This window comes from Protopterus annectens, chromosome 9.part0 (assembly GCF_019279795.1).
Source record: "Protopterus annectens isolate FY-2018-M chromosome 9.part0, PAN1.0, whole genome shotgun sequence".
Classification (NCBI taxonomy): Eukaryota; Metazoa; Chordata; order Ceratodontiformes; family Protopteridae; genus Protopterus; species Protopterus annectens.
The window spans coordinates 608,304,533-608,331,297 of NC_056743.1; the positions used below are offsets into that span (position 1 = coordinate 608,304,533).

General features: G+C 41.7%; 1 protein-coding gene across 5 annotated transcripts in view; it reads right to left on the bottom strand.

The window, feature by feature from the left end:
- DDR1 (discoidin domain receptor tyrosine kinase 1) overlaps positions 1 to 26,765 on the bottom strand; it is a 1,200,914-nt gene that overhangs the window by 253,154 nt on the left and 920,995 nt on the right. For all 5 annotated transcript variants that reach the window (XM_044083163.1, XM_044083162.1, XM_044083159.1 and 2 more), the window contains one exon: positions 7,160 to 7,388. In XM_044083163.1, coding sequence (XP_043939098.1) covers positions 7,160 to 7,388 — 229 coding nt within the window. The remainder of the gene's footprint in view (positions 1 to 7,159; positions 7,389 to 26,765) is intronic.

Genomic DNA, 26,765 nt, shown 5'->3' on the forward strand with positions numbered 1-26,765 from the left:
ACACAGTAAAGTACAATTTCCCTTAAGAGCACACAGAGATCACAGTCAGTCTGGGGCTGGTTTCTCCCTTTCTCTCCAGGTCCCCAATAAGACTCCCCACTGGCACAGCTATAGGGTCCAGATCTCAGCCTAGTGGGCAAGCTGAAACCTCCAGTACCCTCTCTGTCCAACCAGTGCTTCATGTCCCTGCCCAAGTAGCTGACACAAACACACTTTGAGATAAGAATTGTATACAACCATGCAGACACTCCTGGGAAAGGCTGGCACAGGTTCTCCAGCTGTGCCCCTTTTCTGCCCAGCCTAAATGGTAGTACCAGCTGCCACCACCCACTAATATTTATCAGCTAATCAAGGGCCCTTAAAAGGGTGTCCAGTTATTACTGTGCAATATTATTATCCAAATGGTAAGTGTGACTGAACAGTCAAGGCTTATTAGAGTGACTTGGTACAGTATCACTATATACATGCAATGTACTCTAGAGCTTAAATTAATTCTGCATAAAACAGCTACCATTGAAAGGTTTAAAAATATTTAATAATTAATAATAAAAACACAAGACAATATTTGTTACTACACAGTGCTAGTCAAGAGTTCAGGGATCACAGAGAAATACTTAAAATAATACCGTAGAAAAGTTCTGACATCACAGAAAAAACAAACTAGTTGTCTTCTTCCTCTTTTGGCTTTTTCCCGGTTAGGGTTTGCCACAGCAGATCAGCTGTCCGCTCATGATTGGCAGTGGAGTTTTAAAGTGTTGAGTTGCCAGCCCGGTGCCCAGCCTTCCACAGAAGGCACACACACGCACGCACTCATGCCTAGGGCCTGTTTAGAGTATCCAATCCACCTATAGCATGTCTTTGGGATGTGGGAGGAAACCGGAGCACCTGGAGGAAACCCAAGCAACCACAGGGAGGACATGCAGACTCTGCACAGAAGGCACCCAAAAAAACAAACTAGTCTAATATTCCTATTTCCTAGCTATATCTAAGAGAAAACACAGTTCTAAACTTGCATCTAGAGCAAAGCAGTGCTGGTGATGGATGTTCTCAAGACAAAATGCTCTGAGCTCTCTGATTCTCTCTCTTTAAATTGATAACACAGAGCTGCTTCACATGACATCATTCTTCACACTTCTCTGGTGTTCCCAGGCTAACAGAAACTACATTTACATTCTTTACACCTCTTCAGAAAACAGAGCAATAAAGGACATTTATACATGCAAATTCTAGCCATTAACTCTGGTCTTAAAACAACAGGCAGGATGCCTCCCTCTAGACATATCAACTCCAAATTTTGACATCAAAGACAGTCATAAAATGCTTGACTTAGCTTTCTTACTGCACTGTTGTTACATTTTTGCAGTTCAATATCCAATGCAGTCTTTTCACATTTAAGTGAATAAGCCTGTGGCTTACATTAATATTTACAAATGACAGAATTATCTACAGAATTCTATCTGGCTAGGCTGGCAGCCTTCACCTATCTTCACATTCCCCATCTAGCAGATGCACTCCCTACTCAACATTGGGATGTCAGTGGTATAAAAGGGTCAAAAACAAGCACTATAGTTAGGTACTTCTTGCCCAAAGTCCAACTGTGTCCTTGGCTTGCACAGCCAACCTTACTACGGACCCTAGCTAGGAGTAGCAGAAGGGAATGGAAGGCTAGTGTTAGAGCATCGTACCCACCACAAACCCAGGTAGGTGAGAGAATGGGAGAGAGAGACAGAGACAGAGAAATTAAGGAAGTGTAGATGAGAGAGGGGCGAGTACTGTGACAGTGATCTACTCAAATATCTACAGTTATGGTACATTTCTAACACAACTGCACTATGTTCACTGTAGTAACTGCTGCAGTATTGTGTCTGGCGCAGATCATAAAAATGTGGTTGGCAAGAGCTCAGTGCTAGGAAGATGAGGATCTTGCAGTATAGGAGACGAGAAACCATATTTCACTGTAGATAAAGCACCAAGGTTTTAATATTTTGTGAAGCTGCGACCAGAAGGCCATGTGGCTGCTTCCAGCATGGACTAAGTTGTTGCCATTTAGAAAGGATATGGTTGCTGTCTTTGCCCTGGTATAATATGCTATAATGCAAATAGGAGCCTGTTTTTCATAATGTTAACATCAGAAGGCAGTGCAATAGGCTATCCATTTTGATACTATCTGTTTTCTCATAGGTCTCCCTTCCATGAATTCTGCAAAGGTAAGCAGAAGTTGGTCTAGCCTATTAAGGAATTTGGTCCTATGTAAGTAGAATTTCAGTTGCCTGTGAACATCCAGTGGAGGTGTAGATAATTTGTTCTTGTTTGTTATGTGGATTTAAGAAGACTGGAAGATAAATGGTGTGGTTAGAAAACAGCTCTGATGTGGCTTTGGTAATAAATTAGTCCTAAATGTGATTTTGTCTTTATAGAAGGTCAGGAAAGGCTCCTTGAACAAGATGGCTTGAAGTTTAGGAATGTGTCTAGCAGAAGAGAGGTTTTCCAGGTGAGCATTTTGATGGCTGCTGAGGCAGCTGGCTCATATGGAGGCCGAGTAAATTTCTATAAGACAAGGTTGGGGTCACAGGTAGGAATGGGTTGTCTCCAGCATTTTAGATGCAATATTCCATTGAGGAACTACTTCATGTGTGGATGAAAGTAGGCAGGGGAGACACGGGCAGGAATGCATAGATGGCAGAGATATATAACTCAATGGATGAACAGGACAAACCTTTTTTTATAGACTGAGGATAAATAGCACAATGACCTGTGCTAATAGAAAAAAAAAGTCCCTTAGTAGTAGCTCCTTATATTGGCACCAAACAGAAAACCTTTTCCCACTTAGCAGTTTATGATTTCCAGTTAGTTGGCTTTCTGGCTACCCTGAGAACAGATGTCATGTCCTCAGTACACTGATGCCTAGCTGAAATCAAGGATACATCATCCAACCTGTGAGGTTGAGGTTTTTGAGGTTTGGGTAAATAACAGACTCCTTATTCTGAAAAGCACCCTCACAGTGGCAAGGATCTGGTCCCCCCTATTGAGGGGAGAGCAGAAGGGAAGACTATTGTTGGTGCAGTGAAAGTAATCGTTGGCCATCTTCCTTTGTTTTCTGCAATACCCTGCTAATGAGAAGCAATGGAGGGAAGGCGTATAGAGTGAGTTCAGTGCAAGAGAAGGTGAGGATGTCCATCTTCCACACCCCTCTCTGAGGGATTCTGGAGAAGAACTTCCTCAGCAGTCTGTTCTGGGAAAACACAAAGAGGTATAACTTGAGAAAAACTCACTGGTGGACTAGGTTGAGAAAGTTTTCACTCTTCAACATCCATTGATTTGGATCTATGAGGGACAGGTTGTCTGCTGACAGATTCTCTTGCCCTAGAATGTAACAACTATTGGTGACAGGTTCAGATCCTGGGCCAGCTGCTGTAATTCAATTTCTAGTTTGTACAGATGGTAAGAGTGGGCACCTTCCTGCTTGTTTACATACCACATGACTTTGATGTTATCTGACAGGATTTTTAAGGGCTCTGGTTTCATTTTGTCTTTAAATGCCACATAGCTGGGATGGCTGTCATTATTTCATTATTTTTGTGTGTTGTGGCATATACCTGTCCCATGTGCCTTGCACTTCCTAGGTTCCCAAGTGTGCCCATCCAGGTCAAATCTTGTTTTTTGTGATGCTCTCTTCCCACCACAAGATCTCCTTTTTTAGGCAAAGGATGAAAAGAACAGTACTCTCTGGGGATTACTTGTGCAGTGAACACCACGTTTCCAGGAACCACTGTAAAGTTCTCATGTGGAGTTTGGCTATGGGGACCTTCAGTTTGCAAGATCCCATGTAACCCTTGAGCCTGAAGACATCTCAGGTTGACATGGTTGAATGGGTGTTAATGTGTTTGAAATAATGAGAGAGGGGGATAATCTTGTCCTTGGGAAGAAAAGCTTTCTATTAAATAGAATCAAGGTCTGCCCCAAAAGATGACCTGAGTAGCAGGACATAGCTGGTACCTTTAGACATTGAGGGTTAGGGCTTCTGTCTGAATGCATTCCATTCTGGATTGCATAGTTCTACGGAGCTCTTAGAGATGCTGCTTAAATCAGGTAGTCATCCAGGTAAGAACATATATGTACCCCCTTTTTTCCTGTGGAAGGTAATGACTTGTGCCAAATATTTGGTAAGCTCCCTGGGTGCAGTAGATAAGCCAAATGGTAAGGGACAGAAAAAGTGTGATCCCTTGCTCTTAAACATAGGAACTTTGCAGGTGGTCATCCTTTAAGTCCAAGGTTATTAACCATGTCCCTGGCAGGATGACAAGTAGTAATTTGTGAAGGGTAACCATTTTGAACTGATACTAGTAGAAGTTTGTTTAGTCTGGAAATGTCTAATAATAATCTCTGTGATCCCTCCTTTCTGGGACAAAGGAAGAGCCTTGTGCAGAATTCTGTGCTTGCCTCTCCTTGGGGTGATAAAGTAAATGGATCCATGTTTTAAAACATCCAGGATCTGGCTGGGAATAAGGTATCTGTTGTTTAAGGACTAAAGAAATTCCTAAAAAGAGAGGAGTCCTCCAATGTGGAAAGTAGCAGCCTTACCTTATGGTTTTGAGCAACCAGTTGTCTTCTGTAACTTGTTCCTAGGCTGTGGAAAAAAAGAAAACTTTCCCTCAAGTTTCTGATTGAGATTGGGTCAGCTAAGATTTGGGAGGGGAGGGGAATAAAGGTGCTTGGGATAGTCACAGTTGCTCCCCACTGGGTCCTGGGTCCATAGTCCTTAGATGCCCTAGGATTAGGGTGACAGTCATGTTACCATTTTTTTCTGGAACTTGCTCCTTTCCCCTCTGAATCCTTTGATTTGTCTTGTTTGGGGTAAAAAGCCAAGAGTTAGTAGGATAATGTCTGTTGTATGTAGGTGATGGTGAAAGGTACAGTTATTTGACAGATATAGTTTTCCCCTTTTCATTCATTTTCTGAAACACATTCTCAGCGGAGGGTCCAAAGAGAAACTCCTAGTCCAAGAAGGCATTAAGGAGTTCAGCTTTACAATGCTCTGTGAGGAGTTGCTTCCTCATCCATGCATGTCTGTGAGTAACAGACCCCATAGCAGTTGTCCTCATGATACAGCCAAAGCATCATAGCCACATTTACGTGAGAGGATGGACACCTGCAGACAAGTACTGCACAAGTCCTGGATGTCCCTCTTGTGTCACTTATCTTAAATCCCCTATGCCTTGGTTTTAATCTGTTCCTGTACAGACACAAACTATTTGAGGATATAGAACCAATAGATGAGAGTGTTTATAGCCAGAGTATCTGCAATGTATGTTTTCTTGCCAAATCAGTCTCTGATTACACCTTCCCTATCATTTGGCATGGGATTCCTGCATGCAGCCCTGTGGTTTCCTTGTGGTACTTCAGAGACACTACAGCTGGGTCTGCCAATGGGTTCTTGTAAAGATGCTTATGGGTGTCAAGTAACATATATACGTGACCTGGTTTCCTTGGGGTAGGGGTAGTGAATCAGGCTACAAAGCTATATCTAAGAACACATCATCCAAGACTTCATGGACTGGAAGAAACGATGAAGGTCTGAGTTCAGGCAGACTTAGAAACTATCTGTACTGGGTCTGTACCTGAGATATCTCTTTAGACTCCCGGTCAAAGAATTTCCTTCATTATGTGAACAGTATCCCCAAAAGATAAGTCCTCTGCAGGTGAAGCTTAGGAAAGCTGTCTTCTGAATCTGAGTAAAGGTACTGACAGGAGGGTAAGCGCTAAACATAATTCAGTTCCTTCTAATCAGAATAACAGAAATCTGACTCTATTTGAATGGTAATGTCCTTTCCTGATTTTGGAGAAGATGTTACTGCCACAGGTTCTCTTTCCAGGAAAAGCTGTTTGGATTTCATGAACTCCATGAAATCCTGTGCCAGTCTGATAAGGTCAAGTGGGGTGACCTGGGGTGCTGAAGGCAGCAACCCTGGGTAGCGTAGGAGGGGGAAAAAACTGGATACTGTTTTGATTTGAGGAGCTTTGGTTTGAGTATGGTGGTTGATAAGGCCTCAGGGCATGGAGATATGTACACAAGTAAGTATGCATTCTTTGTACTTCTACTTTATTTTTATTTTTTATATTTTCTTTGTTATAAAAAAGACAATCCCTGAGATTCAGAAATATACAACACTGAACAGTCCTATTTTAGCAAGATTGGCATAGTGTTATGCCTGAGTGATTCAGGGACTGCTGTTGGTGAAGGTGATGTGCAAATGTAGCATTTCAGGGGGACAGTTAATGCAAATAATCATGTGCTGTTCCCCACAAATTCTGCTTCATTGTCATAGTGTAATAAACTGAGTCAAAGAACACATCTATTGTACCTCTGGGTAACAGAAAAAAAAGTGTTTTGTTCTCATTCATTTCTACAGCAGCACCGGAGTTGTTTGCACCCAGCAGGTAGGTTAGTATTGTGAGTCCAAGAGTGGGTGTGTGCCTGTGTGTTAGCTGTTGGCTGTGAAACAGTCTTCCATGGGATGATAGGGGAAACATTAGTATGGCTAGGTCTGACAGTACTAATGTTCAATTTTAAGATATGATAATGAGAGACTAAGAAGCTTCTTCTCAGTGAATTGCAGAATATCACTTTAGTGCCTCAAGGTACAGCAGTGTTGCCCAGACAGCACGGGCAGTGATACTTGTCTGAATCCCAGACCGTGTATGTGACTATTTCTAATATCTAAATTATCAATGACCTTGGCTTGGGTGTGGCTGAAAACATTCCTTGGACCCATTCACCTAGCTGGTTAACAAACATAAAATAAATAAATACATATTTTCAGTTTTATAGACCGCTTCCTGAAAATTATATTATTGCTTGTTAGTAAAGATAAAAATTCCATAAAGTCAATATTAGCCAGTCAGTATCTATTTTAGGGGCTCAAATGATACTCTGCTACAGCCAAATATGTAGGAAGGTCATTTCTTGACTTCCATGAACCCTCTTTTTTAGTTAATGAACTAACAGCATGATAGCACAGTGCTTGTTTGTCTTTCTCCATCTGACATTTACAAAGACAGTAATGCATGCAGGCAGAAAGTGCAACCAATGCATGTGGAAAAGCTTTCATAAACAGAGTATGCTCATTTCCATGTTAAGGAAAAGACACTGTTGTCTTACCTCATTTCCCCAGCGGTCCTTCCACTGAAGCCAGTTCCTTCCATCCCTGCTGTACTTCAACTTATAGAAACGTGCAAACTCATTACCATGTCCATTGCCATGTCGACCCTGTGTCCCCACAAGAGTGATAAAGTGCAACTTATGCAGCTTAATCTGCAGGAACTCAGCATTTTGGGGGAACACTGGGGAATGGGGGCACCAGGCCCCATCTCCATCACTGGTCTCTAACCTGTACAGATAAAGAAGAAAAACAAAATCTTGGTCAGCAGTTTAGTACTCATTATTCAGAAATGTCTACTACACAAATCCTACCTAGCACTCTAATGTGTGAGTAAATATTACTACATAATACACTGCTATCATATCATCAGGAGTGTGATGCTCAGTGTGCCACTTATAATGTTCATCACAATGCTTATAAATCACCAAGACACTGTGCACTTGTTTACCTGCCTCTAGGATATCTTTGTTTTGAACCCACATGATATGCATCCCATTAGCTGCGGTGGCAAGCAATTAAAGGTGAACTGTGATATTACTATAATTGTAATCACATTACAAAAAAAAGTTTAGTGATTAGGGTGTCATAAAAGACAGAAACATGTTAAGATACTATCAAGGTTCACTAGAAAAAGATAATTAAAATGGAATGAGGTAACAGTGTGCCTGCAGTGATTACTCATTTCAACCTTCACACAACTCCTGTGACATGAACATTGACACAATGTAAGATGACAGCACTCCTGTAATAACATGGGGGAAGAATGTGCATAGTGGCTAAGGTCTTCACGTCATCAATGTAAAGTAAAGGATTTGATTCTGACCTTGGGTTACTGGCTAAGCTTAAAATGGCCCTTCAAGGCAGTTAGCCTAATATTCTCCTATGAACCTAGGAACATGATCCACTGATCTGACCATGATGAAAAGGAATGTAAATATCCATTGTGCAGACACTAAAGTCATTGAAAAGATAACCAATATAAGAATTTGGGGTATGTCAAGTAAGTTAGACACAGAATGCTAAACAGAGTTGAAAGATTCAGAAAAGGAGCACTGCAGTTTGTCACATTTAATGTGTTGTATTTATCTAACTGTTAGCATATTTGTATCTTGAACTGTGCTTTATCATTGGTCGTGTGTTTAATGGAATTTCTGAGGTTGCACATTGTATAGAAAAAGGAAAAAGTTGATTCTAAATTTTCATTCTTTTCAGAATCTGTGCAGCTTCAGAGGTATTGTGCATAAAGCTCAGGGGGGAGGGGGCACAGGTCCCTCATCAAGGGTGCAGTGTGAGCAATTCCTCTTCAAAATACATGCTTTTACTCTTGTGTTATATTTATATTTGGATGATGTAACATGGTATTTTAGGGTTTAGTTGCATCTATTTTTTGTACTTTTTTTATATATTTTGTACTTTTGACATTAGCAATATTTCATTATAAATTGAACAGCAGCAAACAGTTGATCTGATGTTATCCATTTCATTATTCCTCGTGATTGGATCTTGGATACAGTGTGGGATCCAATCTGGTATTAGATAAGACATAGATTCAAGGCTCAAGCTCCTCCCTCTTCCATAATCCCCTTCTGCACTCAAACCCTCAGATTTCATTTGCCGCATTTACACCTGGACGTGACTCCTGGCTCAGAGCTTCTTTTCTTGTTTTTACATGAGCTTTTCAGGTAAGTGATTTCTTTATTCGTTAGGTTTAAATAGTTCACTTCCACTATCCTCCCCTCCCTTTTCTATCTGGTTGCTGGTGTTAGGACTTTGTTGTAATCCCCATCCTTTCCTTAGTTGGCACTTGCAACTTTTTTTGGTTTCTATAACTGCCAAGCTTAGTATAGTTTCTTGAAGAGGTGGTGGTAATTATTTTTTACTTTGTAGTTAGTGATTATTTGGTATGAGTTTTTTTGGTGTTTTTTTTTGGGTGTTTGTGTGTGTGTCTACCTGTTAGATAAGTCTGAAAAAGTCAAACTTACTGGATTTAAAAGGTGCTCTTCTTGTGGGTGTAAAATGACAAATTCTGACACCCACAAGAAGTGTGTCGACTGTTTGGGCCCAGACCACCTTGAGGCTGATTGCTCTGTCTGTGCAGCATTCAACCCTCGAGTACTGGTGGACCACTGAAAAAAGTTGCTGTTGGAAGGCATGGCTCAAGGGGGTCCTTTTGTCTCAAGTTCCCCTTCTACTTCTTCAGGCCCTAAGGATCCAAAAATTAAAGCCCCGACTGCTTCCCTGAGCACTTACTATTCTTTACAGAAAGAGCCTAGGCATTCGAATCAGAGACCTCTGGATCCAAAACTGCCTTAGTCCATTTTGCATATGGTATCTCTGGATCTGTCAGCAAGTTCCAAGGTCTCTTTGGAGAGGAGGCCTTCAGATCCGACAGGAGTTTGGAACCCCTCGGATCCATTTGACCATTCAGATCCAAAGAAGGCTGTGCAGCAAGGGATGGAATTGACAGGTTTGTTGAATCTGATATTACTTTTTGAGGACTCTCCTTCCGGATCCACTAGGGATCTGAAACACTCAGCTCCTAGGCATTGGAGCCAATCTTCAGACTTGCATCCCAGGACAAATCCACGCATTTTCTGGCTTCCTCCAGATCCTCCAGGAGTCTTTTGCTCATAGATATGGACAGGATGATGAGGAGCTTCCTCAGAGCCCAGATAGAGATGGGTCTCTTGGTATTTCCAGCCCACTCGGGCTCTGAGAGATTCCCAGCTCCAAGGTTGCCCACTCCTCTTCTGACTCTCCCTGTTTTAGAATTCCAGGACCGAGTTCATCCGAGGGAGGCATCGACGGGTCTGGGAATGCATGCTTTTCTGACTTTGTAAGGGTCACCGACCAGCTCCATTCTGTTGTCATCAGATCAGAACAGGTCTCCGCTCCAAGAGGTTGGTACTGTGTCTCTGGGGAGGGGATCAGGTCCAGGACTTTTGGATTGGTCCCTCCCTTTGGGGGCCTCAGCCCCTGACAGCTTGGGGCCAGTACTGTCCAGAGGGCCGGGATATGATGTTGGCTCTACTCCTTCATCTCAAGTGGTGTTGGATCCTGGGGATGGGGAGGGAGTTCTCTCAAGTCTGTTGGCCTTTCGGGTGGCACTATAGACTTTCCCCAGTCTGGAACTGCATTTTCCCCTCTACCCAGGTACATCCAAGCCTGTCACTGTCCTGAGACCATCAATCCTGTCCACGGTTAGTCCTCCCAAAGTAGCCTTCAGATGGCTCATTTCCTGAGCCCCACACAGAGGAGTTGCCATGGAAGAGAAAGGGCAAGAGGAGGCACTTGGACTTGCCCATGAAGTTCCTCATAGAGGACACAGATTTAAATGAGGGGGACGGGTCCCCCAGGTCTTCACCTGATGACATCTCCTTTGGAGACTTTCTGGAGCTGTTGAAATACAAAGCCAGATGGTCTTGCCAACCACCATCATTGGATGATTCTGTGTTCCTTAAGGCTTTTGGGTCGGGCCCATCTACTTCCTGGTTTTCTCCCCATGTGGACAAGCTCATTGACCTTACTTCACGCAGGGCATGGAAGGAACCTGACACAGAGGAACTAGTCCCTAAGAAGGCTGACAAGTTCTTGAGTCCCCCTTCTGGTAGGATGCATTGGAGCAAAGGCGTTCCAGTTGATGCTATTGTGGTTGCCATGGCCACCAAAAAACAGCTGGCTGAACAGAGCTCCACCATCCATCCCCCGAACAGGGAGTCTCAGACAATAGACAGACACAGGAAGCACATTACACCTCAGCCACATTTGGATTGAGTGCTCTTAACTTTTTGGTGCACTTTATCCACCTCCAAAGAGACCTGGTTGCTGAACTAACCAACTTTCTTTCAGAGGTGATGTATGCGGAGGACCTCAAGAACGTCTATCCCCAGCTCACCGCTCTATCTTCTCTTGCCAACTCTTCTATGAGGTTAATCTCTAATGCTCCTGAAGGTACCTCTCAAGTGACCAGTGCAGGTATTGTCTTGAGTTGTCATGCGTGGATGCAGTTGTCGGGTTTGTGAAACCCTTCAACATCTCTTTCACGAATGCCCTCTTCGATGGCTCCTCACTTTTTGTACCATCAGTCAAGGAGACTTTGACCCACAGTGAGCAGGAAGGGAAGACAATGTTGGCAGTTGGGATCAAGATCTCTACCCCCAGAACTCTTTTTCCAAGAACTAATAGGGAGGTAAGGAACTTTGATTCCAAAAGTCACAGAGTTCCTTCTGGGACACTTATTGAGGATTCTTCTTCCAGAGGCAGGGGAAGAGGATTCAATGGTAGACACTGCCCTAGTGACAGAGGGGGCTAGCAGAACCAGATCTTCTGAGAACCTTTCTCCAAAACATCATTTCAATACCCCTGAGGTATTGCCTGACTGTCCTGCCCTGGAGGCAGTCGGGGGTCAGTTCTCATTGCACCCTAATGCCTGAACAGCCATTACAAATGATCAGTGGTTGCTCAATATCAAATCCAGGGGTTATTACATTCTCTTTTCTAAACCACCTCTAAGTCCCAAGAGAGTTCTTCCCAATGCACCACCCATTTGGAGAGAATGGGCTTAAAGTGAAGTTCTATAACCTCTCGAAAAAAAATCCATCCAGGAGGTCTGGAACTTATTCTCACTTCTTTTTGGTACCAAAAAAGACAGGGGACCTGCATCTAATTTTGGACCTCAGCCAGCTGAATACGTTTCTTAAGAACTCAAAGTTTCATATGGTCACAGTTCAGTCCATCCTGCTACTTTTGCACAAGGATGAGTGGATGTGCTCCACAGACCTCCAGGATGCCTACTATCAAATCAGAATTGACAGGCTCTCCAGGAGGCATCTGCTCTTCCCGCTGGGAGACAATCATTTTCAGTTCAGAGCCTTATCGTTTGGACTCGCACACAGCCCCCCAAGTGTTTACCAAATACTTGGCAGTAGTCACAGATCACTTGAAACTGCAGGGATTCCAGGTCTTTCCATACCTGGATGATTGACTCCTCTCAGCTCCCACAGGGCATAGACTGAAGTTAGTGATGCAGTCCTTTGGCAGACCTTTGACAAGTTAGGCATTACAGTTAAAGGCATTACAGTTAATGTAGCCAAGTCAAAACTGACTCCTGTGCAAAGTCTGGAATTTACAGGGACCCAGCTCAACACAGTGACAGAGATTGCAGCCTTACCCCTCAGTGAGTGGATCTACTTAGGCAACAGGTCAAGGTGATTCTAAAGCTCCTGTTGCTACAGGCGTATTTCATTCTCCAGGCTCTGGGGTCCATGTTGGAGGCTATCTTCTTTGTACCGCTGGTGTGATATTACTTGCGAATACTCCAGTGGATGCTAGCAGTCCAGTGACCCATTCTCTATCACCCGATGTTTGTGCCAATCCCACTGACATCCATTTGCAGCTGACATCTTCAGTGGTGGCTTCTTTCAGAGGCTATCTTTCAAGGCAGACCCTTTTTTTTTCCCCCTCCCATGGCCACAGTGACCAAGGATGCTTCCCTGCTAGAGTGGGGGGCATTTTCAGGGCAGAATGATCTAAGACACATGGTCCTCCACAGAGACCAAATTGCACATAACATTCTAGACATGAGAGCAGTCCTCCTGATGTTGCAATCCTTTCAGGATTGCCTTCCTCTGGGGGCAATTACAATTCATATAGACAACATGTCAGTGGTCTGGTACATCAACAAGCAGGGGGGGAACACATTGTTATCTGCTATGCAGAGAGGCCATGAGTGTGTGGGAATGGGTGATTTATTCCAGTCGCTTTCTTCTTGCAGCACACATACCCGGAGAGTCCAACATGTTGGCAAACAGATTTAGCAGGTCCATTTTGAGCCTGCACGAGTGGTCCCTCAACTAATCAGTGACATCACAGATAACTGTTCAATGGGGCCAGCCTTGCTGTGACCTCTTTACATCCCCAATGAACAGCAAATGGAGCAGGTACTTTGCCCTGATCCCTCCAGAGGGGGAGCCGCTGAGGGACTGCCTAGTCCATGACTGGCCTTCAGATCTCCTTTATGCATATCCATCGATTCCGTTGATACCAAAGGTGCTTCAGAAAGGCCACAGACTGAAGTGTCCCATGATCCTCATTGCCACATTCTGGCTTTGTCAGGTATGGTTTCCCTTCCTCTGGTCTCATATGAAGTATTCTCCTTGGATAGCAGATCCCACTCCAGATCTCATCTCTCATCCCTTGGAGCTGCAGACACCTGACCTCCAATCCCATCATTTAATCACATGGTTTCTCCACTTCCTGAGATACTAAGAAAGTCCAGGCTGGCTTCCCCTGTTAAGAAAATTATTTTGGCCTCTCAGTCACCATCATCTCAAAAATTCTACGACAGTAAGTGGAAATGGTTTTCTTTTTGGGCTGCTGAAAGAAATCTTGACCCCTGCACTGCTCCAGTTTTGGATATTCTTCTGTTTTTTATCATCTCTTTATCAAGAAGGTGCCTGTTTCTCTACCATAAAGCTGCAGTTGTCTGCCATTTCCAATTTTCCATGTTAGCAGAGAGCACATTTTTTTCTCTAGACTGTGCAAGGCCTTCATGAAAGGTATTTTTCCTCCTCAGGCCCCCTGTCAAAGATCCTTCTCCCCCTTGGGATTTGACTATGGTGTTGCAGTCTCTCACTCAAAGCCCATTCAAGCTGGGTCATTCCTATGATATTAAGTTCCTGTCCTGGAAGACAGACATTCTTGTGGCCATATCTTCTGCTAAGAGTGTCTCTGAACTACAAGCCTTGTCAACCAAACAGCCACATATCATTTTTCACAAAGGCAGAGTGGCATGGAAAACTAACCCTTCCTTCATGCCCAAGGTAGGCACTGAAAATAGTATCAACCAGTTTATTCAGTTACCTGTCTTTTTTCCGAATCATTCCAACAAAGGTGAATACCTCCTCCATACACTGGATGTGCAAAGACAGTTAAGAATTTACTTACACAGGACTAAACCTTTCAGGAAATCTGATAAATTGTTTATAGCCTTCTCCCTAAGCAGACATGATCAAGCAGTGTCTAAGGTAACAATTTCCAAATGGATTTCAAACTGTATTTCCACTGTTTATACTCTCATGGGCTTAGAGTTACCTTATCCGCCTTGGGCTCACTCTCTCAGATTGGTTGCTACCTCTCCAGCCTTTTCTGCAACGGTGTCTATAGATGACATTTGTGCTGTGGCTACTTGGACCACTCTTCACACCTTTGTTTCTCAATACAAATTTAATATTGTTTCCAGAAACAGAGCATCCTTTGGTTCCATGGTGTTCAGGCACATCCTTCCTTAGGGCCACCCAGGATTCAGTCATAGCTGGGAATTCTGACCCAGTCATGAAAAATAATTGAATGGATAACATCAGATCAGCAGTTATGTACATATCATAACTTGGCATCTGTGTTATCCTATTTCATTATTCCTCACTTTCCGCCCACTTTCCCCCATCCATGCTCTGTGGGGGATCTGAGGAAGTTGGAGTCTTTGTCTCCTGGGCCATGTTTCCTTGGTTTAAAGTTTCAAGAATATATTTTCTGGGGTACCTACAGCAAACTCGATCTGAGGGTTAGAGTGCAGAAGGGGATTATGGGAGATGGAGGAGCTTGAGCCTTGAATCTACATCTTGTGTAGTGCCATATCAGATCCAACATTGGATCCACGACCCAGTCGTGAGAAATAATGAAATAGATAACACAGATGCCAAGTTATGTTAAGTACATAACTGCTGTTTCATGTTCAGTTACAAGGCTCCTGGACAAATGCAAAGTACAGTTGTGTACACTTACCATAAATGTAGATGTTCGAGTGTATTCACTGTTGGAGTCATTACATCTGGGTTATCTGCTTGCAGTAGCCCTCAGTTGGCCTGGCTAACAAAGTCTTGGGTCCTGCTTCATTTGCTGTCCCTTCTTCCATGACGTCAGGTTGTCAGGGTATAAAACATGCAGCAGACACCATTACATCAGTTTTTCTTGCCCCAAATGTCAGGTGCCCCCCAAATGGGAAGCAAATCTATAAATACAAGGATATACCTCTAACAAAAAAGCAAATACACCAAAAAGTGTTTTGAGCATAGAAAGTGAGAGTAGAGGTATAGCCAAAAGAAGAAAGGGGGCTGGAGGGAGGGTAGCCAGGACTGCAACAGTGAATACACTTGAACATCTACATTTATGGTAAGTGTACACAACTGTACTATGTTCTTCATGTTTCACTGTTGCAGTCATTACATTTGGGTAGATTCCCAAAGCTAAAGTTGGGAGGAGGACTTGAAATAGAATTATAACCAGCTATTAGGCCCTGTACGACTGCAGAGGCAACCCCAGCTCTGGATTTAGAGAACATTGGCAAATAATAATGCTTGGTGAAAGTATGTACAGAACTCCAGGTAGCAGCTTCTAGGATGTCCCTAGTAGGGAAGCCCCTGAGAAAGGCTGTAGAGGTAGATGCAACCCTGGTTGAATGGGGTCTGATGCCCTGTAGGATAGGTTTTCCATGGCAATTATAGCAGAAATGAATGCAGTGGCCTATCCATTTTGATATGGTTTGTTTTGAAATAGCTTTCCCCTCTGTCCCTGCAGCAAATGCCACCAACAGTTGTTCTGATTTCCTTTGAGGTTTAGTCCTGTCCTAGTAGAATCTAAGCTGTATGTGCACATGTAAAGACTGCAGTATCCATTCCCCTTTGTTCTGTGGGTTAGGAAAGAAGGTAGGCAAATGAATGGACTGATTAAGAGCCACACTGGATACCACCTTGGGCATGAAGGAGGGATTGGTTCTGAGGGACACCCTGTCCACATGAAAGATTATGAAAGGTTCCACTGCCATAAGGGCCTGTAATTCAGATACCATTCTTGCAGAAGTGATTGCTAAAAGGAAAGCTGTTTTCCAGGAAAGGAATTTTAAATCTGCAGTAGCAGCTGGCTCGAAAGGAGGAAGAGTGAGTTTCTCCAAGACAAAGTTAAGATCCCAGGCTGGAGTTGGAGCTCTCCTAGGTGGCCTTAAACTTTTGACCCCTCTGAGGAACTGCTTGAGCAGTGGGTGAGAGAAGAGGGGAGGCTCTGTGCTATAATGAGCTGAAATGGCTGAGGCATGAATTTTGATGGAGGAAAAGGACACAAGCCCTTATGAAACATCTCATTCAAGTATTGTATAATCTGAGGTAAAGTTTGCACTGCTGCATTCATTCCTTGAGATTGGTTCCAGGCACAAAATCTTTTCCATTTTGCAGCATAATATTTTCTAGTACTAGGCCTCCTTGCCTCTAAAATAATATCCATCACTGATTTACTGAGGGATGGTAAAGGATAGATTAGGTAATTAGCCAGGCTGCTAGGTTCAGGGTTTGCAGCTGAAAGTGCAGGATCTGGTTCTCCTGTTGAGATAACAGGGAAGGTGTCTGAGGCAGGTGCCATGGAGCCAAGTGTGACACACTGCGCAAGAGTGGGTACCAGTGTTGGCGAGGCCAGTCTGGTGCAATTAAAATCATCCTTGGCTTGTCCTGTTTGATCTATAGTAGTACCTTGGAGAGCAGAGGCAGAGGAGGAAAGGCATAAACTGGTAGTTTTTTTTCCAGCTGAAAGATAGAGCATCAACTTTCCAAGCTAGCTTGTGGGGAATCCTTGTGCAAAATTTGTCCAATTGATGGTTCTGTGAGGAGGTAAACAGGTCTATATCTGGGCTCCCCCACTTGCTTGTCAACATGTTGAAAATTTTTGGTTCCAGTTTCCACTCGTGTGGGTCCATGAGGTTTTTGCTTAGTCCGTCTGCCAGTGTATTTAGTTTTCCTGGCAGGAATTGAGCTTCTAAATTCACTTGATAGCTCAAGGTTGTGTTCCACAATGCCATGGCTAGTCTGCAGAGAAGGTAAGAATGTGTGCGCCCCTGCTTGTTTATGTACCACATGACAGTGGTGTTGCCCGTCTTTATCATTAGTTGTCCTGGAAGAATGTGGTCCTTGAAGGCTGTCAGAGTATTCTGTACAGCTAACATTTCATTTTGATTTATGTGCAGGTGCATTTAACTTGGGTTCCATTTGCCCTGAATGCACTTCCCTGCCAGGTGAGCCCCCCCATGCATAGTCTGATGCGTCTGTTGTTAAGATTTGGGTGGCAGGGGGTAGTGTGAATGGTAGTCCCCTGTTTTGGTGGCAGGCCTCTGCTCACCAAAGGAACTCTAGGCATAGACAAGGTATGACAGGAATCCTTGCTTCTAGATCCTGTGAATGTTGTCACCATAGGCTTTTGAGATACCATTGTAGTTTCCTCATATGCAGCATTGCATATGGAATTAGAAGAATGCAGGAGGCTATGAACCCCAAAGCTTGCAGTATTTGTCTTGCAGACAGCAGGGTTTTTGTGGCCACTTGTTTGAAGTAGGTTGTCAAATTAATAAATTTCTCTGGAGTGAGGAAAGCCATCTGGGAAGTTGTATTCAAGCTTGCACCCAGGAATATAATTTGTTGACAGGGTACCAGGTATGATTTCTTTTAGTTTATGGTGTACCCCAGACAAGTCAGTACCCTTTGAACAAAGGCCAGATGATTCAAAATATGTCCTGGCTTTCTGCCTGAATTAGACAATCATCCAGGTATGGGTATATTTGAATATTTCTTTGCCTGCAAAATGCAATGACTGGAGCTACGCACTTTGTGAATACCCTGGGTGCAGTAGATAAGCCAAAGGGCAGTGCAGAGAACTGATAGTGCATGTAGCCTGCTTTGAAGCATAGGTATCTTCTGCAAGACTCCCCGATAGGTATGTGCAGGTATGCTTCTTTTAAGTCTAGTGTTGCCAACCATGCATCTTTGCCTAGCATAGGAAGCAGCTGGTGAAGAGTCAGCATTTTGAATTTTGGAATCACCAGAAAGGTGTTTAGAGTAGAAAGGTCCAGGATACAACACCATGTATTGCCTTTTCTGGGTACCAGGAAAAGTCTGGAATAGAAACCCTGTCCCTTTTCCTCTTCTGGTACCAACTGAATAGACCCCATGTTTAAAAGAGAGAGTACTTGATTTTGGGCCTCTGCCCACTGATTTGGGGGTAGATCTGGCCACCCACTTGGTGTTGGTAATGTGTGGAAGTGAAATCTATATCTTTGGGACACTGTATTTAAAACCCATTTGTCCTGAGTAATGAGTTCCCAGTTTCTGGCTTGCAAACCAATCTTTCTGCCTAAAGAAGCATTCAGTTGCGAAGTGCTTGGACGTTTTAAAAACAAGTAATTGAGACAGTTTTCCATAGGGGGGAGTCTTACTACTCCCAGATTTACGTGCGAAAACCCCCCACTGCTTAGTCTTGTGTGTCTCTTGGGACTGAAACCTGGGGTTTCTGCTGTCTGGGTTTGGCTTGAGAAGACCTGGAAGGGGCTGGAAAGGACCAATTCTTAGAGTGCCAGTGCCTACTAAATCTAGGAGGCTGAACTTGTAAGAAATCTTTAACAGTTTGCATAGATTTAGCTTTATCTTCCATCTTTTTAAGAACTTCCTCAGCCTTGTTGCCAAACAGGCGGTCCTGATTTAAGGGAACATCCAACAATTTAGCTTTAACATGATCAGGCAAAGATTGCTCCTTAGGCCAAGCATGCCTTCTGAACACAGACCCAGTAACAGCAGCCCTGCAAGAGGCCTATAATGAATCAAATCCACATTGCAAAGTATGTTTTCCAACCTGTTCAGCAGAATGCATTAAATCCTGTAATTCTTTATTTTCAGCACAATCAGGAATCAATGTAATTTTCTGTTTAAGCAGTCCAATAACATGTTGTTGATACTTTAACATATGAAACTGGCAATTTAAAGCCCTAATGGCCAAGGTTGCAGAAGTGTAAACCTTCTTACCCCATATATCCAGCACCCTGGAGTCTCATCAGAGGGGGTAGGATTTTTAGCAGTAGAAGCCTTGATGCCCTTGGGTCCCTGTGAAATAGTCTCTGGATCCGCAATAGGATTTTTAAAAAGGAACTTGTGTGAATCAAGAACCCTGTAATATCTGTCAGGTTTGCTGGGAGCAGGAGGCAAAGAATCAGAAGCCAAACTAGATTCTGAAAAGCAGAAAAACCACAAAAAGTGCCACAGTGGAGCAAAGTACCAGTGGAAATAAAACAATGAAATCCAAAGGACTTCCAAAAATCCACAAGGTAAACCAAGGCAGTTGTGATAAAAATGGTAAGCGCTTTCATTCTGAAAAGGCATCATCAACAATATCCAGTACAGGAGGTATAGCTAAAGGCCTATGCTGAGGCAGGAGTAAGAAATCCCTAAGCCTTTTTTTTTAAATCAGAAAAATCCTGGCTTTCCCAGTGGAAATGCTCCTGTAGAGTATGCAAGGTCTCACCAAATGAAAAATCCTCTGGAGGGGAAGCAGAGGGAATAAAGTCCTCTGCATCAGAATCCTCATAAGTAGATAAGGGCAAATCCAGATCATCAGAAGAATCAGAAAAATCCAAATCCTAGTCAGAAGATTTATAAACAACTTCAGACCTAGGTCTCTTAGAAGGGGGAGGTTGGCTTCCCCTGATTAAAGTTATAAGATCTTCAGCCATTCTTATCATTTGTTTTTTAGGCATAGAGGCCTGAGCATGCGGCCTGGGTGTCTGTTTCTTGGGCATGGTTCGAGATTTTGGCCTAAATGCAGAAGGAGGCATCGGTTTAATATGCAAGTCCGTAGGCCTGAATACAACCTCAGAAGCCGGTGCCTGCACAGCGGCTCCGGACCCATCCAAGGTAGAGACATCTGCAGGTTCCACAGTTGAAGCATCTTGCGGCATACCGGACTCCAAATGGATCTCAGTAGAGGCCTTTGAGACAGAAGTAGCGGGTATCAGGGGCTGCGAAAGCACCTCACTGAGTACCGGCGAACTGGCGACTGGCTTAGGAGAAGTGTCTTCGGCAGCTTTGGACCTCGGTGGCCTGTCTCTGTCTTTATCTTTGCTTTTTTTTGGAATCCCGGTAGTCGGATGGCTAACCAATGGCATTTCTGGATAATTAAACCAAGAACCAAAATATTTAGAGGCGAAAATATACCGATGACGGATAGTGCGCTGATTAAATAAAGCACAAAACCGACAGCAAGGTACGTTGTGGTCAGGGCCTAGGCAAGGAATACAGTACGAATGAAAATCTTTGTGAGGCATTTGCTTTCCACAAGTAATGCAATTATTAACTCTTACTGACATTGGTAAGGAGCAAGAAAAAAGTTTCCCCAACTGGGTACTTAGCTTTAGGTGAAGACTTCGGTTCTGAAACTCGAAAACGAAAATTTCAGGAGTCTGCCGACCGGCACTCGCGAACTGCTTCTGCTTCAGGCACCGCTCGGCAAGAAAGACTGATGTAATGGCATCGGCTGCATGTTTTATACCCCTGACGACCTGACGTCATAGAAGAAGGGACAGCAACCGACGCAGAACCCAAGATTTTGTTAATCAGGCTGACTGAGGGCTACTGCAAGCCGGTAACCCAAATGTAATGACTGCAACAGTGAAACATGAAGAACATCTAATGATTACTAGAGTACTTCACTAAGGCAGTTTGTTTACTAGGCCACATGTTATGCTGAGGGCTCTGCTTGTCATTTTTATCAGCCATTCATGTTGAAACCGCAATTAATCCATGATCAGCAAAAAAAAAAAGTGCTATTAACAGAAATAATTAAAAATGCTTCAAAAATCTCAGACATCTGCAGATACAATATATCTGTCTATCATTATATATGTAATAGAGTATACAGGAACATTTTATATTTTAGGGAAGTAAAATCATAAGCTTCAGAAGAACAAAAATCCCACCACTTATGGTTTCTGGCTGCTCTAGCCTCTTTACTTGTGTCATACCCTTACATTCTGGAAAATGTTTGGGGTGTAATGAAACTGTTTACATGTATTACTTCCCATCTAAAATTTAGTATATTCTGTTAAATGCAGTGACTTTAAAGGAAGAATGTCCATGGTTTACTTGCAAATTCAAAATGATAATGCATTTTAGGACTAATGTTTGTAAATGGTTGAAAACTAATTTTGTCTGGGCAAACTGTGACAACACCCTTGCTTTGCAAAGTTCATTTAGAAAGGAAATAAAGAAATACAGACTTTTGTAAAAATAGAATGGCTTAGCTTCTTGACAGTCCTAAATCTTGTTCTATAGAATTTAACAGTCTTATTTACTACTCTACAAGCTGTCATCTAATCCCCACCCAAAAGTTTCACCAAACTTTGAATTCATTTAAATATTGAAACTGTTGAAAGTAAAACAAAAAAAACACAGTATAAAACACGCTAAAGAAAGCTCAAGCTTAAGACCAAAACTGTTTATTGAAGTGCTTTTCGTCCCCCTTAATTGAGGGACTTCCTCAGATAAAGAACAAATAATACAAACAATTTAAATAATCAGCCAAATTAAGTCATATAATCATAAAAACGGCTCTATATTATAAGCACGAACGTTTACTTACCCGAACACCTAAACGTTACCAAGTCTTCATCGAACTGCGAAAACATAGATCGTCCATAAGTGCAAAATCAGAAACATTGAATCGTCATGGTTGGCCCTTCTGTGGTATAGCTCTGTAAGTTAAGTGTGCGATAGTTACAGACCTTAGGGTTAAGGTGCGGGTTAAGGTAAGTGCATAGATGGTAATGTATGTTAGATTTAGTGTAGAGTAAGAAGTAGGGTTTTGTTAAGTGAATGTGTGTGGATTATTTAGTTTGTTTGGGTTTAGCTTTTTAAGGTAAGTGTGCGATAGTTACGGACCTTAGGGTTAGGGTGTGGGTTAAGTTAAGTGCATACATGGTGGTATATGCAAGATTTAATGAAGGGTTAGAAGTAGGGTTTTGGTTAGTGTATGTATGTGGCTTATTTAGTTTGTTTGTGTAGGTAGTATGTAGCAGGCAGTGGGGTGGGACAACTATGACAGTGCGACTTTTTGAATTTCGCGGTTTAGGGCATTCAGTGTATTTGCGGTTCATGGAATATGTGCCGACGTTTAGGTATTCGGGTAAGTAAACGTTCCTGTTTATAATATAGACCCGTAAAAACCAATGAAATCCAACTATTTGAAAGCCTTTTCATTAATCACGCTTCAAAGTCACTCTAAAAACATATTCATTACTTAAAGCTGCTGAACTAATAAAATTATATTAGGTTGTATGTTCCACAACCATAACAGCTGTTTGTTTTTTAATTTTTCACATGTATTTCTGAATTAAATAATGCTACTGAAAACTAGGACAAAAAATACTTGTTAACGAATATATATAATTTATCTTACAAGATCCCCACTCATATTAAAAACCAGATGTGGATGTTATATACATTTTTGTTTGTTTTTTAAAACAATACTTCTTATATTTAAGATCATTATAAAGTCTATAAACTTATAAACAAGTCAGATCATTATAAAGTCTATAAACTTATAAACAAGTCAAACAACAAAAACATTTATAAAAATATATTATATATATTCTTTCCCATCTCTCAAGGTTTTTCAGCTTCAAGATGCAAAGAATCGAATACACTTCATTCAAGCCTGGAAATTGACAAGCACTAGTACGTAGTTGCCACCTAAGCTCCAATCTTTCCAATAGGAGTGATTCAGGACCCCCTCTCCCATCGGGAACAATTCAGGAACAATCAGTAGTGCTAAATTAAACCTGTCCTCGGGGTGGACTCCACTATGTCGCGCCAAAGCATTCTCCTGTTTCAACCTACTGATGTGGTAAAGATGTTCATATACCCAATCTCTCAGCCTTCTATCCATTTTACCAATATAGAAGGCCGGGCACTCTTGACACTGAGCCACATATACCACGGCTCTTGTTTGACAATTTTATTTAAATTGAGTATAATATTTTTGCCTCCTAAGTGTAAATCCTTGACCAGTATCCATATACTTACAGAAATTACAAATGTTGCATTTAAACATGCCTTTCCTCAAACTAAGGTTCCTATGGTTCCACTGTAATAAACCTTTTAAATTTTGGCCTCATTGGAAAAATATTCTAGGTGATTCCTGTAATTTCTGTCTTATTGTTGTGCTGTTCCTGATAAATGGCCAATTTTTGCTGATGATTATATAGATGATAGGGGCATTAATACTATACTGAGTAATCAAGGAGCACGTACTAAACAAATCTCTCTGTCCAGCTCTACTTACTTCTGGTTCAGTGCTAAGAGATGGTCTATCCTTGACATACAAAATGGGATTAAAAATACCCAATAATCTCTTACTTTGGACTTCCTTGATCAAGTTACTAATCAATGTAACCGGGTAGCCCCTTTTCTTAAACATCATCTTCAAATTGTTGCATTCTAAATAAATTCTTTATCCTTAGTTATCATATGGGCTGCCCTCACTAACTGTCCTTTGACCACCGATTGTTTCTGGTGGAAAGGATGGCAGCTACTGTAATGGAGAAAGGAATTAGAATAAGTCTCCTTTTGAAATATCTTAGCGATGTAGCACTTAATAACATCATCTTTAGATAGAACACATCAAGATATGCTATCCTTTCAGTACTGAAATTGGCAGTGAATGTAACAAATTGTGTGGTTGTATTAAAATATGTCACTAACTCAACAGCTTTTGTTTTGTCCCCATCTATAATCATAAAGGTATCGTCCAAAAAAACGTGTATAATAAAATATCTGGCTGGCTATTAATGGATCACTCTTAATATAATGCTGTTTCCAATAAGTCATCACTAAACTGGCGAAGTTGGCTCCACAAGCATGCCAATTTTCTGCAAATAGTATTTGTTGTTAAAGGTAAAGAAGTTTTGCAATAGAATAATATCTAAAAGTTCCTCAATAAGGGAAACTTCAGTAGAAGGAGCTCCTTTACTACGCATCATATAGCTAACCCACTCTACTCCTTCAAGATGGGGTATCGAGGAGTACAGATCCTTAATATCCACTGTTAAAAAATTAAAATTGGTCTCATAATCTAAAACGTTGATGTTCGAAAGCAACATCCATGAGTCTTTACAAAACTGACTCTCCTGGATAACATATTTCTTTAAAATATGGTCTATTACTTTAGCAAGGGGGTATGTAATGCTATTTCTCGCATCGACTAATGGTCTCATGGGGGAGTCATTAACGTTTTTATGAATTTTCGGGATACCAAAGAAAATAGGTATCTGGAATGCTGGCATAGATAGAAAAATTATACAAGTCCATGTCGATTCTAGCATCAATGAACATATCATTCAAAAATGAACAAATCCTAGAATAGGCATTGTTATCTTCGGGTTTAGTAACCTCAACATATGTGTTGCTATTTAACACTTCATCCATCTTACTAATGTATTCATCAGTATTCATTACAGCCAGCCCTCCCCTCTTGTCAGGATGCATCACACGTACCACTGCTTGTTTCAAACCTTCCAACAGTAGTGTCTCGTCTTTACGAATATTAGATTCAACAGTTACATGACTATTGTTCTGCTCAGTGGCATTCCATATGTCTAACTCACATACCCATTCAAAAAGAGCTAACACAGGGTGTAAAGGTGGATAAAAAAGTGCTTGTTATATTAGAAACACTTTTGTTGTTATTATTTTGGCCTAGTAACAGAGTAAAATTGAGTTTCCTCACAAAGAGTTTTAAATCAATCAAAGTTTTAGCTATGTCTGCTTTACAAGATGGTACAAAGCTCTGGCTTTTGGCTAGTAAATCAACAATTTGCGGTCAATTTGTAAGTTAGTAAAATTATATATTTTAAAATCATGACCGGATTTTAAAATAATATTACAAACATTCGCAGGGTCTACCTTAAGTTTATTTATCTCCTCCGTTTGTTCCTGTTGTTCTATTTGTTGCAGTTGTTTTTCTGATGGGTTCCATCCTAATGCGGGGGATGACAGAATGCCCTGTTCTGAAAATTTTCTGTCTGGTGCGAAGGCCCTGCTTCATTTACTCTGACAGTGTTCTGGTTGTTTGATATAGCCCGTACTGTCCTGTTGTTAGCAATGCATTCACTCCTTCTAATGGTAGTTACATTTTGCTCAACATCCAGGTGATTCCCTAAGGGCCTTCCAGTTATATCAGAATTTTCAAGTGCCCCATCAGTCTCGTTCTGCCTGTATGAAACATTGGTCTGAGAGGGAGGTGGTTTAGGGTACACCACACCCATTCTGTATGTGTAACGATCCCTATTCAGCTTTTTTATTTTTGTAGTTTTGAGTTTTGTAATGTACTAGATAGAAAATCCTATCATATTCAAAGCAGTAACGTTGGAAATCCACGCCCACTTTAATGTTGTCTAACACTGTTGCTTCCTTAACTAGAATAGCTGCTGTTTTCTGATAGCGCGCACACATTAGTTCCAAAAGTTCAGTACAGTGCCTATCAAAGAGTTTTAACAGGTCTTTGTGTTTTAAAAACAAACAAAAATGTTTATAACATCCACATCTGGTTTTTAATGTGAGAGGGGGATCTTGTAAGATACATTATATATATATATATACGTTAACACGTATTTTTTGTCATACTTTTTAGTAGCATTATTTAATTCAGAAATATGTGTGAAAAATTAAAAACCAAACAGCTGTTATGGTTGTGGAACATACAACCTAATATAATTTTATTAGTTAGGCAGCTTTAAGTAATGAATATGTTTTTAGAGTGACTTTGAAAAGTGATTAATGAGAAGGCTTTCAAATAGTAGGATTTCATTGTTTTCTACGGTCATATGACTTCATTTGGCTGATTAAATAACTGTTTGTTTTATTTGTTCTTTATCTGAGGAAGTCCCTCAATTAAGGGGGACGAAAAGTGCTTCAATAAACAGTTTCGGTCTTATATATATATATATATATATATATATATATATATATATACATATATATATTTTTTCCCCACTTTCTGAAATTTAAGAAAGTTCAGTTACAGATTTGCTGTTCTGAACTGTTTGTAAGTTTCTTGGAGGCCAGTGCTTGCTTGGACTAAAGGGAAGTCTCTGTGTTCACCAGTGGCAGTGGTTAACACTGAACAGCCTGTCTTCCCTGTAGGAGTGGTTACTGCCTAGAAGCTGTAGTTTTATTGGCCATTTTGGGTCAATTCTAAACTCCTTGATCTCTATCTCTTAAAACCCTGCAACCATCTTTTAGTGCGGTCTTGCGCACAGAGCAGCATCGCTTAAACACGCTTAAACTATTCCCGGCTCCACAAAGTCTACTCTTCACTTTTTCCCTTAGAACTGCTCTAAATCTCAAATTAAGCACTCTATTCTCATTATAAAGCCCTGCACTTGCTCATATAAGTAATATCATAGGTAAACACAAACTAAAGCACTACATCCTCTTTATACTCCTTCAAAGCACTTGCTCCCTATTGGTTCTTTCTGATCAGTCAATAAGTAGTTCCCTATATTATTCAGGCATGTCCAAAGGTCAGTTTCGAGTTTACTCTCCAGTCCAGCTGGTGAATCTGGGAATCTTGAGGCAATGTTACAACTGCCTTATGTATACAGACCACCCTCTCCTCCTCCCAACAAGCTCAAATATATGTGAGAGATGCAACTATATAGCCAAACTGGAGGCTAAGCTCTCTCAACCCAGTACTGGCACAGCCTGTCAGGAGGAGAAGGTAACCACACACACCACAAATCCAGTCTCA